Here is an 18832-nt window from a genome sequence, read left to right as displayed (position 1 = left end):
TGGACTAGAGTTACAGACAGCTATGACACAACATGTGGATGCTGGGAATTGAATCCAGAAGAGTACTCAGTGCTCTTAATTGCTGAGCCATCTCTCTAGCTCCAACATATATATTTCTTATCATGAGAGTACATGGGTACACCTATCACTCTCCAAATGTACCTACTGTGTGTAAATCTTCCACAGGGCAAATGGCACTTTATGGAAATAATGATTCCTAACCCTAATATTCTGAGATGAAGCGAGAAACCCTTACTTACTGTCAATATCATTGTAGACACTCTTCCCTAGGCCAAAGGAAGCCCAACTTCTTTTAAGATTATACAAGTACACTAAAGTGGTATTTTGGGGTTTCTAGACTTGGTCATGTATGACCCTGCTTCCTTTTTCACTCATGTTAATGTTAGTGTTGATAAGATGGGCCCTCAGTTTCACCCTCAAGTTGTCTTAGCACCTGAGACTTTCAGATCGGGGTACCTAAAAACCTGGTCAAGATCAAAGCTCTGAGCTCAGACCTAGGATAAAAATGTCTGTTTTGAGGCCTTGAGGTAGCCTAAGCTAGACTCACACTGGAGACTCTTCCTGTGTCAGCCTTCCCAGGGTTGGATTACAGGTGTGTGCCTGACACCTGACCCTCCCAGCTCTTCCTCCATGATGTGAGAGATTCTCAGATATGAAGTTCTTACGTGAGAGAGAAATGTAAAAGTATCTTTTTTATCTTCAATTATCTTTACCCATGGAACAACATATTTAATCAGAAAAGAAATATACCTTAAAACTCAGTAAGTCCTGTGTACCAAGATTATAAAAACATGCTCTGGAAACTTACATGAAAAGGCTTGGAATATTGAACCAGCTTTCATACTAAAGATTTATCCCAATCTTAGGAAAGAGTATCTGTGGCCGAATAGCTTTGGACCTACAGTTTGTTCTATGGCTGAACATCACAGGGGCTGTGACAGAAAAGAGAAGCACCTTTCTGACTGGCTGAGGCTGGCCCAACACATGCTGTGGGAAGGCCTCCTGCTGCTGAGGAAGTGCTGGGGCCAAGGCTGCTGCTGGAATCTGTGTGGCAGTAGCTACCTGAGGCTGAGCCTGAGCTCCTCCTGGTGCTGGAGTCTAGGAAGAAAACAAAAATTAATTTTAGTGTCGAGAAGCACATCTGGGATTGAGTTTTTAACACAGTGTAACTGTTTGCTTGGGAATCACAGCTGAGATGAAATGACACAAAACAATTGACAGTCACATACTTTGGTTCATCTGACCTTTGGCAACTATTTTCTCAAATTTTTCTTTTGTTTTGCAAGACAGGGTTTCTCTGTGTAAAGTCCTGGCTGTACTGAAAATCACTCTGTAGATCAGGCTGACATGGAACCCAGAGATCTGCTTGTCTCTGCCTCCCAAGTGCTGGGAGCCCAGCTAATTATTTTCAAATTTGCTTTTTTACTGATAGAATTATAAAAAAACTATCATTAATTGGGTACCATGTGATAGTGTGCTACACACACATTTTGTGTCCTGAAACATTTTCTCCTTCCTCTTTCTCTGGAGATGGAGACTAGGGGTTCAAAACTGATTACCTTCCCAAGAAAAACAGTACTTCATTACTTAGTCACCTGCCTGAACAACACACTGGCACTTCTATCAGCCTTCTCTGAGGGAGCTCAACAATCCTACACCAGTGACAAACACGGCTAAGATTTCATTAGAAGTTTTGAAGGCAGAAAACAGAAACAAGGCAGCTCTATAAAGAACAGTCAGGTCTGTGGCACATTTAAGGGAAACTAATACCCAACTGCCCACAACCCTGCTTTAAGCTTATAGTCTGCAAACAGTCAAGAAGTGCTGGGCACACAGATGTACAGAGGCCCAGCAGAAAACAAGACCTGTTCTTGTATTAATTCTAACAAAATATTTAGATCAACCCTCCCCTTCCCCCGCCAAAATATGTCATAGAATGGACTTCCAGCTCTCAAGTATTCTACAAACAAAGGAGGGGACTTTTGCGCTTGCCAAGTGTGTTTGGACTCTGCCCCCTAAACTCAGGTGTGAACTTATTCTACTGCTGTCATGGGATACTGGGAAAATTAAAGCAGCACTGGCTCAAATGGCTTTCTGTTCTCCTTATGATAACATCTACCAGAAGTGCTGCACAGAGCACAGCAGTCAACAAGCAAGCATATCCCCACAGTTAGAACAGGCCTGGCCCATGCTTTCCTCAGCATACTCATGTGAATGCCCCCCCCCCATCCAGTCAGAAGACAGGGTTTATATGTCACATCTGTCCTCAGGCTCCTTATCTAAAAATGTGCTGTCACTTAAAATCAGGGCAGAGGTGACACACAGAGGTTTAGTCAATTTTCATTATGGTGGGGAGCATAAAGACACAAAGGCAGACATGGTGCTGGAGAAAGAGCTGGGAGACCTATGTCTGGATCAGCAGGCAGCAGGCAGAGAGAAAGCCTGGCTTGGACCCTTGAAATCTCAAAGCCCTCCAATGACACACTTCCTCCAATAAGGCCATACTTCCTCCAAGGCCATACCTCCTAATCCCTCTCAAGTAGTGCCACTCCCTAATGACCAAGCAAAAATATGGAACACTTAATGAATTTGTGTGTCATTCTTGCACAGGGCCATGCTAACATTCTCTGTATCATTCCAATTTTCATATATGTGCTGCTGAAATGAGAACAAACTTTTTTTTCCCTCACCCCAACCACCCACACTATGCCTTCCACAACCATAGCCTATAGTAACTGAGCAACAGCTCAGGGCTGGCTGTACCACTCATACTCACTGTAAAGGCAATACCGTTAGACATATTTTGTACCTGTAGTTGAAGGCTGCCTACTGGAAGTTGCACTGATGTGACATTCGAGCCCTGGATGGACACCGGCAATAGCAGCTGAGTGGTCTGTGTGGTCAGTAAGGCCTGAGGCTGAGCAACAAGGGCAGGTGGCTGTCCCTGAGAACTCACAAAAAACTGCGAGACAACACTCTGCTGTTCTGCTTGGGCTATGGGGACCTCCTGCTTGATGACCACAGCCTTTTTGGCAATAAGGGTCTGGCTGCCTGTGGAGATGGGTTGCTGGGGGCTAGAGCAGTCAGGAAGTGAGGTCTCATCCTTGATGGAGGACCTAACACTGCCATGAGTCTGATCTGATGTACTGAGGGGCTGTGAGGAGCCACTGGGTTGAGGATCTGGGGGCCGCTGCCCTCGTTTTTCCACCTCAAGTTGCATCTTGAGGACCTCTACAAGCTTCTGCTCTTGTTCCAGTTTCCTCTTTAGCTCTTCAATCTGCTTCTCCTTCTCCTGAAGCTTGCGGTCCTTCTCAGCAGCATCCAGTTCTAGGGCTGACAGGGTGCTTGTGGGGCTCAGACTGTCCTCATGGCCTGCCACCCTCAGTGGGGAGGCACACAGGAACTGGGAAGGGGACATCATGTTCATGATCTCAGTGAAGGTGTCTGTCATGTTTGTGTCATCAGTACTGAGACTGGATGGCTCGGAGGGTGATGGAGAAACAGGCAGAGGGGAATGGACACTTTCAACGTGGGCCACATTGCTGGGTCCAGCAGGTGGCAAGTCTGCCTTGAAAGTGGACACAGAGCTAGTCACAGCATTATGCAGTGTTGTGACTGGCAGTGCCACCGTCATCTCTGGGTTACTGGTAACAATAGCTCCTGAAGATACTGCCACAATACTGCCAGCAGCAAGGCCACTGCTGGCCACTTCCTGGTAGGGTTTCAGGCGTTCAATGAGGTCTGGTTTAGTGCCTGATACTGGCAGACCCCTCAGTTTGAGTTCTGTCTTCAGTTCTGACACCTGGAGGAAAAAGAAGATCAGGTGTTTGGTTCTGTGAGTCTCCTGTGTGTAAAAAGCAGAACTACCTCCCTTGTCTAAAGAGGGATGGATGGGCTCCACTCCCAACAGATGCCTGAAGCTGACATATAAACATAGACTTTCTCCATCTGTACTCACGGTAACACACTTAAGTCTTCAGAGGAGGCAAAGAGCCCTGTGAGAGGTACCTGAAAACTGCTGGTACTGGAGAACTGCTACTCAGAAGTGGTTTCTTCCCATGGTGCTCAAATAAGGCACATGTCAGCAAATGAGAATTACCACTTATTTGAAAGATAAAACTTAATGGAAATAAAGAGAAAACACTCCCATAAAGGGTACTACTGTTGTTCATCTATGGAAAACTACCTGTATGACAGGCAAATCTGGCCAGGTACTTAGGGGTGAATAAACTTAAGGTAGAATCATTACCTTTAAGTCGTCCAAGCTGGAAGGCAGAGGTCCTGGCCTCCTCGCAGGTACAGTCGTGTTACTACTGCTGTTCTTGTCGTTTCTTAAAAAGAAGAGTTTACAACAAGTTGCTGCTATTAACAAGCAGACTCAATTATAGACACATTTGGGAAGACTGAGTATCATGGAAATGTCAACTGCATCCTATCCCAGTCAAATTCCTAGAGGCTGTCTGTCAGCGTAGAGGAAATTTAGAAGATGTCTCTAAGCTTGTACCCTTGAAAGGAAAGCTGTAAGGGCTACAAACTAGCAGTGGGACATGCTGCACACCAGCAGCTACATTCTAGTCTGGAAAATCAAGTTTCTTGAGGTTTGGGCAAAGTGCTGAGTGGATTTTTGTTTGTTTATTTTTGTTTTTAGAGACAGGGTTTCCCTGTGTAGCTTTGGAAGCTATCCTGGAACTAGCATTTGTAGACAAGGCTGGTCTTGAACTCACAGAAATCTACCTGCCTCTGCCTCTCAAGTGCTGGGGTTAAAGGTGTGTGCCACCACCACTCAGCCACTGAGTGTTTTATGTATCATTAGTTTGTACAAATATAGCTTGCCTGAAGATCAGAGTGCTGAGCAAGCCACTAGCTAACCACAGAGGCCTGGAGGTGTGTACAGACAGATTGGAGGTGAGATGGCTAGGCAGAGGGAGGAAGTGATGAGGCAGCAGGAGACAGCAAGGTAAAGGTGGCTGTGGTTTTGCTCCTTCATCTCTCTATCTCTCAGCATTTTCCCCTCTATCTGACTCTGAGCTTTTATTATTAAGACCTATTAGAACTTGTGTTATAGTAGTCTCTTCTCAAACAGAACTTAAAAGTCTCACCTCAGAGTTGTAAAAACTCAACTGGTGCTTTTGTCTTTATTGTCATTTAATATTGTCCCCACAAGGGGCATTCTTGGACATTTTTCCCCCCTCCGGAATCAACCTCTCTTATAAAGTTTGAATAACAGCTATACTAATGTCCCTACACCAAGCCACCTTTCATTTCCTATTTGATGATAATGTCCTCTGGAGAATATACAGTGAAGTATTACTCTTGGGGCTAGGAAGATACTATGTGAGCTTGAGGACCCGTGTTTAGATCCCCAGCTTGAGGACCTCCATAAAAAGCTGGGCAAAGAGGGATGTATCTAATCTCCACACTGGGGAGGTGGAGACATAATGGTTCCTGGGGCTTGCTGGACAAGCCAGTAGGCCAACTCAGTAAGCTCTGGGTTTGATGAGAGACACAACCTCAGAAAATAAGGTGGAGAGTGACTGAGGAGCCACCTGATACTGACCTTTACACATGTGCACCAGAATCACAAATGTAATCCTTTTTGCTACCTTTATGGCTGAGGTTCTCTATCCCTGCCTATGATTTATTGTTTAACTTATTTCTGTTACTTTAAAAGCTGAATTCTCTTTTTACCTAAAGTACAGGTAAGAGACCGGAAGTTCTGAGGCCCAAAGTGTACTTTCTGACGCCTTCCATAACTTGCTGATGTAATCTAAGTTCAGGCTTACTCTACAATAACAAGGAGGCACAGAGACACACAGAAACCACCATAGAGCTTCAGGGTTTTTTTGTCATTTTGTTTCTTGAGATGGAGACACGCTGTATGGCCTGAGCTAAACCTGAACTTACAACCTCCAGCCTCACTTCCCCTCATGCTGGGAGTCTGGCCTCATCAGACCTTGCTTCAGTTCTGTTTTGTTCTAAGACAGCTGTGTTAAAGATTAGTAGTACGCTAAAAAACAAAATCTTCATTTTTCAGATCTGGGAAGCAGCCAGAATTTCAGTTACTGACATTAGATGGCTTGCTCCTCTTCCCAGGGTAGGTGGTTTAGTTATGGTAGTTGGGGATGCTTGCAGAGGAGAGGGAAACTGAAGCCTCAAAGAAGGTCAGGATTTGTGGAGTCTGGAGTCCTATGTCCTAGATATCCTCTTCCCAGGTAAAGAAGTAAGTTGTTTCAATTTTTATTTTGGGGATGAAGAGTGGGCTCAGCACTAAGCACTTATTGCTCTTGTAGAGGATCTGGGTTCCATTCCAAGCACCTATATGGCAGTTTACAACTGTCTTGTCACTCAAGTCCCAGGGGATCTGATGCCCTTTCTGACCTCCTCTGGCACCAGGCATGCACATGGGACACATACATACACACAGGTAAAACACTCATACACATAAAATAATAGACCTTAAGAACTATTTAAAGTTTTATGTGCATGGATGTTTTACCTGCAAGTATGTCAGTTTCACCTTTAAAAGGACAACTGATCATAGGAAATACCATTTTGTGGAATTTGCAGTTTCAGTTTCCTCAATGGGATGGAGTTACTAGACTGTAGCAGGGGTGATGGTGGTGTGAACAGCTAGGAGCCATAGTTACCACTGTAGTCATTATTGGTGCCCAAGCAGGTGGTGGTGCAGGATGCAGGATGCAGCCCAGGTCTTAGACAAAGCTAAAACATAGTGACAGTTGCTTGGATCCTGTCCCAACTCTGCCGGATTCATTTTATCATAATAGCAAGCACACTCAGGCTTGCTTGCTCTTAAATAATAACATGTTACAAAATCTCCATGTTCTGTTTTAGGCATGTGCTTCACAAGATGGTCTAAATTACTAATGAATTTAATCTTCATCATGATATTTTTATCTTAAGAGAAGAAAACTTCTAGTCATTCCTCTATAATACTGAATGGCTTGCTCAGGGTAGTTTAAATGACAAGCTGCTGTGTACTTTCCTGGTCTCTCCAGAGCGGGATAAGTGAGAGTGGGATTTTTGCATCTTTGAGTTTCAGAAAAAATCATATTGGAACAAGTATCTATAACACTCTTTAGTCAATGAGTTGAGGGTACAAACTTGCTTCTTCTGGGCCCTAACAATAGGTTTTAAGCTGTGGAAATGGTGTCCTTCTCTGTTCCTGGACACCTTTCTCTGTGAGTCACCTGCTGATTCCTTCATTATTTCATCACCTCCCCTTTACACTTGAACATTTCCAGAGTTTCCTTCATTATCCATATCCAACTGTTGTTTGTAATGATTCAGTCCTACCAGGTTACCACTATCTAAGACCCTGTACCATCTGCCATGTGGAACAGTCTTCTGCAGCAGGGATTCTTCTTTTTGTATTTTACCTTTCTTAGGAATCACTCATGGTCTCCAACACCACCACTGCATGCCTTTCTCTGTTTGGAAGAGCCTTCTAGAGCCTTCCATGTGAAACTTTCCGCAAAGCTTTCTCTGACCGCTCCTGCCTTTACACCCATGCTTTTTCATCGCATGTGGGTGTGCATCCTGTGGTTTTCTCATGGCATCTGATATGGACAGGTCGCATGGGCACATCTTTCCTGAATAGCTGAGAGAAGCTATGGGGGACAAATGTTGAACTAGAAGGCAGGCCACATTCACTTTGGGACTGCAGACACTATGTGGTAAACATGGAAAGCAGCCAAGCAAGGGTGGTCCCTGAGCAGAGTACTTGGCCACACTCAACCTTGTGTAACTTGGGATCCTCCTCCCGAAGCCAGGGTACAAGCCATGGCAGGATAAAACCCAAGCACAGGCTTACTTGATGGGTGCGGGCAGGATGGTCTGGTAGTTGTAGTGCTGCTGCTGCTGCTGCTGCTGCTGCTGGCTCAGGATTTGTAGCTGTAGGAAGAGCTGCTGCTGCTGGAGCAGGCGGGCATAGTTGGAGTCCATCTGTGGCTCACTCTTCTCCCCTTTCTGGTTTGGAGGAATGTACTGGTGGTACTTCAACTTTTTCACTCGGGGTTTTGGATCTTTGCATTTTTTGCTACGGTGTTTGTCATTTGGATTCTTAGGATGGCTTTGCTATTTTTTGAGGAAATAAAAAAATAAAAGGGAGAACATTTTAAGAGATGTCAGTTCATGAAAGAGATTCTATCATGTGCCTCAGTGACTCACAATAAAAAAAAAAAAAAAGAAAAAAGTAAAAAAGCAGTGTGCCTTAGATGGTCTTAGGCAGCCTTGGGGAGGCAAACCTGAAATACATTTCAAGAGCCACTGACCTGGCCCTGTAATCTCAACACTCAGGAGGTAGCAACAAAAGGATCAGGAGTTCAAGGTCAGCCTTGCCTATAGAGTCTGAGGACAGCCTAGGCTATATACAACCCTGTCTGAAATCAAAGAACCATGAAGACATTTGCAGACTTAATTTTAAAATTCACATTCTACATTGCTCCCTCAGCACAGCCAAGATGCTTGGTCTGACACTGCCTATGCAAACAATAACAGACATATAATCTGGGCCTTCTGCATAGATACAGTATCTCCTAGTAAAAAGCAGGCTGTATGGCTATGTAAAAATAAGTACATACTTCCTATCATATATCAATAAGATTGATTACATAAGCAACATTAAGAAAAATAACAGAACTCAAAACATCAGGCAATATAAATTTTAAAAAAAAATTGAAAATGTTTAATTTTTATTTTAAAATGGGGTAAGACCATATATCTCTCATATCTTATGACTGACAGAGAACTTTTACTTGAGTTGTTGCTTTCAGTTTCAAAATTACAACTTTACCTTTTCAGGTGAAGAACAAAGCAAGTTGTTTGTTTTGCCCTATTTCAGTTTGTTTTTGTTTTATCTTATTCTTTAGATGTTTGTTTGTTTTCTAATGAGAGACAGAATTGGGTATAGATCCCGATGTGAGGGAAGGTGGGGAGAATCTTGCAGGAATTGGGGAAGGGGAAAATGTGATTCACAATTGTACAAAAAGCATCTATTTTCAATAAAAAGAAGAAACACATAAGAAAACAAAAATCAAAATTAAAGAGAACAGTGGGCTGGAGAGATGGCTCAGCTGTTTATAGAGTATTGGCTGCTCTTACAGAGGACCTGGGTTTGGTTTCTAGCACCCACATGGTGACTTACAACCATCAGTAACTCTAATTTCCAGGGGATCTTTTGAGCTCTTTCAGTACAAGCCACTCATATGGTGCAAATACATACATGTAGGTAAAATATTCATACAAATAAAAAATACATCTGAATATTATTATTATTATTAACAATAATAATAATAATAATAATGATAATAAAAAACAGACAAAACAGGACATTATTCCCAGGCTGCTTTAGTGACAGACAACTAAAGAGATTTTGTTATAACATCCTTATAACCAAAGAATGAGAAAATAACAAGTTCTCCCCACAACAAAGAATGTAGAGGCTGCTAACACTCTTGGGCACATCCTTCCTATGTGAAAGCATGCCAGTGGGGGGGGGGCGCTCATGTACGATCATTGGAAATGTACCTTCCTTTCCCTGCACTACAGACTGCATGGACTCTTCTCATCATAAAAGAATGGATTTACAGCATGGTTTTTATAGTGGTGGTACAAAGAGCTCATGGAAACAGGCTGCTCTGACTCACAAAAGTTCAGTGTACCTCTTTTCCCAGCTCTGCACTTGTGACATCACACTGGTACTTGAAGCTCGTGGCTGTAAAATGGGAGCAAGTACCCCATGGAAACTAGCCTTTCCACATGCTGAGCTATTATACACCCTCCAGCATGCTGCTTAAGTAACAATCCAATTAGCTGGTCAGCTAATTTCAGCATGCACAAGGAAGAGTCTGTGCTATATGAATGTTGCTGGAGCCTGGCCTCTCTGTTACCCCAGGAGCACTCCTTCCTCTGCCTGTCCCGGGACTGCACTTCTCTGAAAGAAGACACTAGAGAAGAAAAGGAGGAGAGAGGTGACAAAGGTCAGGCTGGTATCATGGTTCTCTGTGCCACTGAGGGAAGTAGAGTGAACACTGGTGGGGTGGGGTGAATGTAGAGGAGAGGTTGCACAACGCATTAGGAGGTGACTTTGTTGACATTACTGCATCTGTGGTTAAGTTGGGGAAAGGTGTTCCGAAGTTAAGAGTCACATTGGCTCAGACAGCCTTAGCCTTATAACCGAATGTTGCCATGACCTTCAGAGCAGAAAAAAGTTGGAGTAGAACCTGGGAGATTGGGCCTTTTTAGCATGCCACTTCTTCAGTCTCTGCATGGTGACAAGAGGTGACAAGACATGATATCTGCCAGTTTTAGGAAACGCCACAAATGAGATGGCTAGATTAGTCCTTATTGCTGTTTTCCCCATAATTTAGAAATTATAAATAGGATTTTAAGAACTCTTAACAATGTAAGTTTTTTTCCTCATTCCTTGGGATTTACTCTAACTGTATTATTTCAACCAAGTGCACTTTGGGGAACAGCGCCAGGAACCGGGGGTGTATCTGAGATCATGCCAAGCTGCTTCTGACCAAAATGACTCAACCAAAGGGTCCTCTTGAGCCTCTGACCAGCACAGACTCTCATTTGGATGCCACAGAGCTTCACTTTGTGCAAAGCTGGCTGTCATGAAAGACATCCCTGGGATGTCAGCACTTCATACAATCCAAGCTCCATGTCATTCTATTGCCATGAGGACAGGTCATGTGCTGACCCAGATCAGAAAACATTATAGTTTTGATTTCAAAGTTGTTGGAACTCAAGACCCATGCCTCTGTCTTGTGTCCACAGGCTTGATACTGAGGCACCAGCCACTGAGTGAAGCCCTTCAGTGCTATGTTCTGGGCACCTACCTTCACCAGTGTTGGGCCAGGCTTCGCTGAGGACACAGTGTTTGTGGGGAGGATGGGAACTGTAGATCTTGTGGGAGGCTGGTCCGAAGTTACAGGGGTTTTCAAGAATTCAGGAACTGCTGGGGACACTGAGGTAAACTGGTGGGAAAGGCAGAAAGACACAAGAGATCAGTGACTGTAAGAGGTCTGGAACTGCAAGAAAATGGACTCACTTTACAAAAAGCATCCTTACTGATTATGCAATACAAAGTGATTGGCCCCAAATCATATTCAGACAAAAGACTCAGCAGGTCGTATTTTTATATTTATGCACAGATTCACATACATATACATATATGTAATAAGAACAAAGAAAAAGAGTATTAATTTGAGAGTGGGGGCTTAATGGGGATCTAGAAGGAAGAAAGGGATGGATAAGTGATGTAATTCTATTTTAATTAAAATGTATAAAAACTTACAAATATAAAAAAAAGCCTAAAAATGAAACAAGGAAAAATATACTATTGTGCCTGAGATGCAGAGGGAATTATAGGCTGAATCTCCATGAAGTAGGTCACTTAGGCTAACCTCTATAGCAGTAGGCAGCCAAAATTAAGGAAGGGTTTGTGTATTGTACCCCCCACTTCCCTCAGAAGTATGAGGTTTTTTTTTTTTGGCAAAAAACAAACAAACAAACAAACAAACAAACAAAAACCCCAAAACAAAACAAAACCCAACTCATAAAAGCACTCAAAACAATGCATGGCACTTCTAAACCTTTCTTGATAGGTCATGCTAACCCTGGCTCATTCACATGTATATATGGTTTCACCTTTCAGAGCATGGGCCTGCACCATGCTAGCCCCCTTCTGCTGTTGGCAGCATCTCAGAGAAGGATCATGCCATCCCCAGGGGCCTTCAGTGTATTGGACACCTTACACTCTGTCTCTAAACTGATGCTAACTGACTACAGCCCCGTGTCTTTTAAAAGAGAAACCAAAAAATGTGTTTCCAGGAGACTGTCTCCTTGCACACTGGAGCTTCTCCTTGCACACTGGGGCTTTCCCTTTCTCAGGAGCTAGGATGGACATGTGGGCAAAAGTAGCTCAAAAGTAATCTACTCCAAGTATGTGACATGCCCACCACACCACCAGAGAGAATGCTGTGTTCTCACTTCTGCTTCCTTATTACCAGCTTTTCTTCAGGAAAGATATCTCACTCCCTTTAGTTCCTTGAACAATCCTCAAATGCATTATGGAAACAATCAAAATCAGTCCTCTTGTGGAAGTATTTAAAATAACAAACTGCATTTCCCTTCCTTATGATAAACAACCTGAAAACTTGGAGTGCTATTAGCAATAAGAAATATGAAGCCTGGTGTGTATGCTCAATAAACATCTGTTTAATTGATGTACAGCATTCTTGTGGTTTCCCTCAGTAGTCACATTCTCAAGCCCAGCTGTGCTTGTGTGAGTGTGTGAATGTACAAGTCCAGTGCTCTCTCTCCCTGAGGCTTGCTCCTGCTACTCATTTCAGCTTAGATTATTAACATAAGACCATGTAGGAGACTTGATAAAGACGGCTGTGATTGGCTTCAATTCATCCAGCAATGAAGACTAAGGATGCATCCCATGTTTCAGACTCAGCTCTCCAACACTCTGGATGTCTGGCCAGGAAAATTGTGGCCAAGTTTCATGCATCAAATGAAAGGTGGCAGTTCCTTATGGGACATGGTCTTTTGCTATCAGTGGTCCTTTTACCTGGCATACTTTGGGGACAGATTTACTTACTTCTAGGTATATTCTTTGGCGCTTGTATAACTGGTATATGAAATAGAATCAAATGCTTGGAATTCTGAATTACACATTACCTCTCTACAAAAGCATTCCAACTGGTGAGATGTATGACCAGCTCAGGCAGTCATGGCATATTTAAGAGTGAGTAAAGGGCCATGTGGTGGTGGGAGATGTCATTCTGTAAATATTGGTTAATGAATAAACCCCGTTGGCCAATAGGAAAACAAGATAGGTCAGACTAGGAGACAAGGAAGATTCTGGGAGATGTAGTAAGGAGACTCAAGATGTAGGGACTTGAGAGGTCTGAAACCTCTCTCCGATAAGACCACATGGAAACACTAAGATTAATAGAAATGGGTTAATATTTAAGACAGAGCTAGCCAATAAGAAACTCTAGTAACAGGCCATACAGCATCTCTGTGTGTTATTTGGGACCGATGTGGCTGTTAAAGTTTCTTGCTTTGCTGAGGAGTCTGCCAGACACACTATGGCTTAAGACAGAACATTCAGGTGACTGACCAGGCAAGTTGTCCCTGTCATTTCTAGAGTTTATATATTATCTTTCTGTGGTCTTTGATGGAGTTGAAGACAGATAGTTATGATTATAGTTTTCCTTAGGATTAAAGATAAGTTACATGTAAGACTTTAAACTCACAATGATAGGATAGATGATGGAATATTTTCTTTAAATCTTGTTGAATGTCAATGGACTAAATATTGCTAACTATAGTTCTTATTTGATAATTGTTACATATTTACTATTTTAAAGTTAAAATCCTTCTTTTGATTTAGACAGAAAAGAGATGATGGGAGATGTCATTATGTAAATATGTTTCTCTTATGATTAATGAATAAAGTCCTGTTGGCAAATAGGAAGGCAAGATAGGTGGCAAGGAACTAGGAGACAAGGAGGATGCTAGTAAGGGAGATTCAAGATTTAGAGACTTGAGAGAAGAGGTGCAGAACCTCTCTCCGGTAAGATAAAGACCATATGGAAACACTTAGATTAATAGATATGGGTTAATATTTAAGACAGAGCTAGCCAATAAGAAACGATAGTAACTGGCCAACAGTTTTATGTTTAATACAGTGTCTCTGTGTGTTATTTGGGGCTGACACGGCTCTGGGACCAGGCTGGTGGGGGAAACTGCTTGTAACAACCTGGAAGTAGAGATGCAGCATCTTGGGGAGGCTTGTGAGGACGACTTTTTGCCTGCATTCCTAGGCTGTGCCTCCTTCAGCCTCTAATACAGATGTTGTCTTCTCACTATTTCTATTTCAATGTGACTATTGTCCAGAGAAACCATAAGACTAAGTCCACTGAAATACAGTGGTTGTTCACTGTTCCTAAGAAAAGATAAACAAGTGGAAAGGACAGATATCCAGAATTCTCTAGGCATTCTGTTTGGCTTATTTTGTGTCTTGAAGGACTCAAATCAAATGGCACCTATACATATCTAGGGTTCTAAAAGAACCCAGGTGCCGGAGTTCTGAAATGGCCATGTTCTTCTAAAGGTGTTAAAAACATCCAGGTCACAGAGGACACTTGTCTGCTCTATAGTTAGTCTGTCATCATGAGTAATATGTCACTGTCTTAGGAAGAATACTAGGTAAGTGTCTAAACTGACACTAAAACCTGCTTTCACTTTGTGAATATCTAACTTCAATGAATCAGAATTAATTTCCCCTAAAGAAGAAATAGAAGCTGCAGACTTGATTTCCCATCTTACTGGATGACTTTTCCCACCACAGGATACAGGGCTCATGATTGCTAGTGCCTTCATTTTCATCCTAACACTATCAAAGAAAACATCAGGGGGCTGAGGGCTGGCTCAGCTGGTGGAGTGCTTGCTGTGTAAGCATAAGGACCTGAGTTTGGAACCTTTGCACCGATACAGAAAATTCAAGGTGCAAAGTGTGCAGCTGTAATCCCAGTGCTGAGGAGACAGACAGGAGGATCCCTGGAGCTCTTTGGCTAGCCAGCATTGCCAAATTAAGTGAGCTTCAGGCTCTGTGAGAGATCCTGTCCAAAAATGTAAGGTGAAAGAGACTGAGGAAGACTCCTAATGCTATTCCCTAGCTTACATATACACTCTCACACATACATTTACACACATGCACACATACATTCACATGAACACATACAACATATATAATATTTAACATCAACCTCTTACTTCTACATATGTGCACGCACACCAAACACCAAAGGAAAATGTCAGAAAAATATAAAATATGGATATTTTGAAAATAAGTTAGAAAAAGAGACTCTTAACTTTAAAACTAACATTTCTTTTATTAGAAATTGCTACAGAAGTTCACGATGCAGGCTCTGGCCCTCCCCTGTAGGTTACTGTCTGCACATGAAGGCTCAGGTGTTGCCTTTTGGAAGGCTCTTATTTTTTATATTGTAGCTTGTCAAACTCTAATAAGCATGTTTTTAATTCAGGATGCAGAAGAATTCTTGATGAAGATGGCAACATGCAAATAAATTCAAACTGTGAGTGTTCCTTGAATACTATTTAGATATTTCAATTTCCACACAGATAAAATAAACAATGAGTAAGCTGGATACAAACCTAAACTTGTATGTTGAATAAGGGTCTCATTTGCTAGTGTATGTCCCCCTGGGATTGGCTCATTCATTTACTACAATGCTCAGGTTCTTCATTCTGTAGCTGGTGCAGAATCTCTCCCATTCAAGGGCAGCTTTTGTTTCAGCACTTAGATGCTGTGCACAGAGGGGCTGCTTTTCTGTTTGCCATGACAGGCTGCTTGAAGGAACAGGGTGAATGACTGTATATGTGTTACAGAAAATGTTCTAATTCTCTGTTTCTAATTGTCTGTTTGTTTGATTCAAAGACAGGGTCTTACTATATGGCCCAGGCACATGAACTTGGAGCAACCCTCCTGTGTCATTTTGTGAAGTATTGGATGATAAGCGTGTACCATGACACCCTGCTTCCTGCTTTCATCTCATTCACCAGAAGCAGAACTGCTGGGTCACTGGTTAAGTTCTGTCTTAAACATTATTTACTTAGTTTCTCCATGTAAGAGTATGGTGTGCATGCCGGTTCAGGATGGAGAGAACATTTGGGAGTCAGTTAGCTCCCAGCTGTTAGATTATGGGACTTGGTGGTAAAAGCCATGTCACTGGCCCAGTAAAACTGTATTTTTAAGACACCATTTTGTACAGTGCCAATGATGTTACTATAGTAACAATGCACAAGAATTCCAGTTTCTCTACACACTCACTGGAACCTGGTAGTTTTTGGATATGTGATAGCACCTTCTAGTTTTATGTGTAATGTATTTTATGGTATATGTTATGATGCATTTATTCCCATTGTCTATACAACATAGTTATGATATACCAGAGATCATCATATCATATTACTGGCCACTTGTATATTGTCTTAGGGTTACTATTGCTGTGATGAAACACTATGATCAAAGCAAGCTAGGGATGAAAGGTTTTATTTGGCTCACATTTTCATACTGCTGCTCAACACTGAAGGAAGTCAGGACAGAAACTCAAAACAGGGTGGGGTCCTGGAGATAGGAGCTGATGCAGAGGTCACTGAGGATGCTGCTTACTAGCTTGCTCCTCATGGCTTTCACAGACTTCTTTTTTATATAACCCTTGACCAGTACAGGTATGGTACCTCTCCCACAATGGGCCTTCCCCAATCAGTCACTAATTAAGAAAATGCCCTATAGATTTGACTACAGTCCAGTCTTAGGGGGCATTTTCTCAACTGAGGTTCCTTCTCTCAAATAACTTTAGTTTGTGTCAAGTTGACTTTAACCAGCACATATATCTTCTCTGGAGAAATGTCAATCAAGTTTTGCACCTATTTTTGAACAGTGTTGTTTACTTGTGACTGTCCTTTATGTATATCAGAGACAATCCTTCTTCAAATACTTTCACCCACTTTGTGGGTTGGCTTTTCATTCTGTTGTTGTTGTTACGATTTTTTTGTACAAAACTTTAAAATTTTGATGAGAACTAATTATCTCTTGTTGCCTGGGTCTTGTGCTCAAGAAAATGGAAAATTTAAGGTCAGGATGCTTTCTCCTGTGCTGTCTCCTAAGTTCTTCCTAGTGTTATAGTTCACATGTAAGTCTTTTTCATGTGAGCTTATTCTATGTAGGACAAACACAGATTCATTTCTTAAGTATGGACATATGGTTTCCTTAGTGACACCATATTTCCTACTCTGAGTAACCTTGGAGCCTCTGTCAAGGAGTACTTTGTCATATACATGAGGATGTTTTTCTCTAGGCTCTGATTTCAGTACGCTCTGGAAGATTCCACTCATCTGTGTGGTTGTGTTTATGGTAGCACCTTATTATTCCGATTTTGACGATGTCATGATAAGTTTTAAAAGGAATGTATTATATGCATGTATGAAACTGTCAAAGAAAACAATTTAATTAATAACTTTTTTTTTAAAGGGTAAGGATGACAACATTATATTCTTTTAAATTCAAGAAGGTTTTGGTTTTCAGGGCCCCTTATTAGGTTATTTCAGTGGGCAACACTGTTGGGATTTGATAGATAGGGCTTGTAGTGAATTGGTGAATTGTTTGAGATCATGTGTATGGCTTAACATAAGCCTTTCATGAACTCCACACTTTTCTGTGTTCAGCTTACTTTTTGGAGTTATGAACTGACAACCTTCTCTCTTTCTGCATATGTTCTTAATGCACTGTCTTTGGTTACTGTGACAAGCATGCACAACACTGAGAGCTGTTCTTAAAATCAGTTCCACTTACATCAGAGATGCAGTTTTATGGCATCCCTGTGTCTGCCAGGCAGAGCTGATCCTTCTACCTTGGTTTCCTGAATGTGGGAATACAGGGGTGTGTACTCATCCCCAGCTCTCTTCTATACTATCAAGAGCACAGATTGTTATAAATCACAGTGATTACTATAGATTTGTATTTTAAAATGGGAGCTGTAAATCAAGGTTGCAATATTTTTTTAAGCATTTGCTCATATATTATTGAACTAATTAGCTTGCTATTTGTAAGCCCCTCAAGGCACACAAGTGGCTAGGCCCATTTCCTGAAGGCCTTCAACTACCAGGTTCCACCCACAGAACACTCTTAACTGCTGACCCAGCTCCCCAACCTACAGAATAAAAAAGCCCAATCTCTGGACGTGAAATCTCACCAATCCCCATCCTGGAAAGCTTCACTCCAAAAACCCTGTCTTTTGCTCAGTTCTCTGCTGTTTCTCATCCAAGCAGCCACCCTCCTGTTTTTTCCCCTCCCAATAAATCTTTTGTGTGAGGTTTATTGTGTGGTGTAACTTTGTGGTATTCCTTGGCTACCAACTGCCAGGATATCTTTCCATCCAAGTTGTAACATTTACACTACTACTACTATGGTAAATTGCCTGTGATAATCAAATTAGTTAAAGGAAAAGGTTTACTTATTAGTTCATAGTTTCACAGGCCCTGTTACTTTGGCACAAGACCATCCTGGTAGAAGTGTTATGTAGGAGATGGCTTGCTACCTCATGGTAACATGAAAGCAAGGGAAAGAGTGGAGGAGGTAAAAGACATGGAACAACAGCTTAGCAGAGCAGCTAGCCAATAGTTATTTCTTCAAGTACCAGGCTTTGGTAACTCACAGATCATGCTTATGGTTGGACATCATGGTGTTTTAAAATAAGAGGAGATTAATTCAATAAATGGCTTAAGAAATTCCTGAGACAAGTCTGCAGATGGAAGGGAATAGCTAACTCCCTTCCTGACATTTTTTAGTTTCCCATTGTTCATGAATTGCCTAAGCATAAAACCATTTGCAGTGTGTGATCTTTGGGATTGAAATGCATTCTAAGGATGAAAAAATTACCTAGCTGGGAATCTCTGGGCTCAATTTTTTTGTTCATTTGTGGTTTCAGTGACTTATGTTGCAATTAGGCCCATGGCAAGGCAGAAATATGGTGATGAAAGAGAGGCTGGGACAGACATGCTGTTCCCCCACCAGGCCCACCTCTGAACAGCCAATTTGTATATGAACTTCTGAATGACTAATCCACTAATGAACTCAGTGCCTTCATGGTCCACTCACCTCCCAAGTCCATCAACTGGCAGCCTTGCACACACCGTCCTTTGTGGGACATTAACAATCTCCTTCAGTAAATCAGTAAAAATGTGC

The 18832-nt window shown here is 42.1% G+C and overlaps 1 protein-coding gene and 1 non-coding gene across 2 annotated transcripts in view; both read right to left on the bottom strand.

The window, feature by feature from the left end:
- Positions 1-18832, bottom strand: part of Mrtfb (myocardin related transcription factor B) — a 127552-nt gene that overhangs the window by 14478 nt on the left and 94242 nt on the right. The window contains exons 8-12 of the mRNA XM_051181455.1: positions 10887-11024; positions 7853-8115; positions 4271-4352; positions 2831-3823; positions 976-1119 (exon numbers count right to left, since the gene is read on the bottom strand). Coding sequence (XP_051037412.1) covers positions 976-1119; positions 2831-3823; positions 4271-4352; positions 7853-8115; positions 10887-11024 — 1620 coding nt within the window. The remainder of the gene's footprint in view (positions 1-975; positions 1120-2830; positions 3824-4270; positions 4353-7852; positions 8116-10886; positions 11025-18832) is intronic.
- Positions 2587-2692, bottom strand: LOC127219904 (U6 spliceosomal RNA). The gene has a single exon (XR_007834331.1). It is a non-coding gene; the product is annotated as a U6 spliceosomal RNA (small nuclear RNA).

The sequence above is a fragment of the Phodopus roborovskii genome, unplaced genomic scaffold (assembly GCF_943737965.1).
Source record: "Phodopus roborovskii unplaced genomic scaffold, PHOROB, whole genome shotgun sequence".
NCBI classification, from domain to species: domain Eukaryota; kingdom Metazoa; phylum Chordata; class Mammalia; order Rodentia; family Cricetidae; genus Phodopus; species Phodopus roborovskii.
The sequence above is the reverse complement of the archived record's forward strand: the minus strand, read 5'-3'. Positions and strand labels throughout refer to the sequence as shown.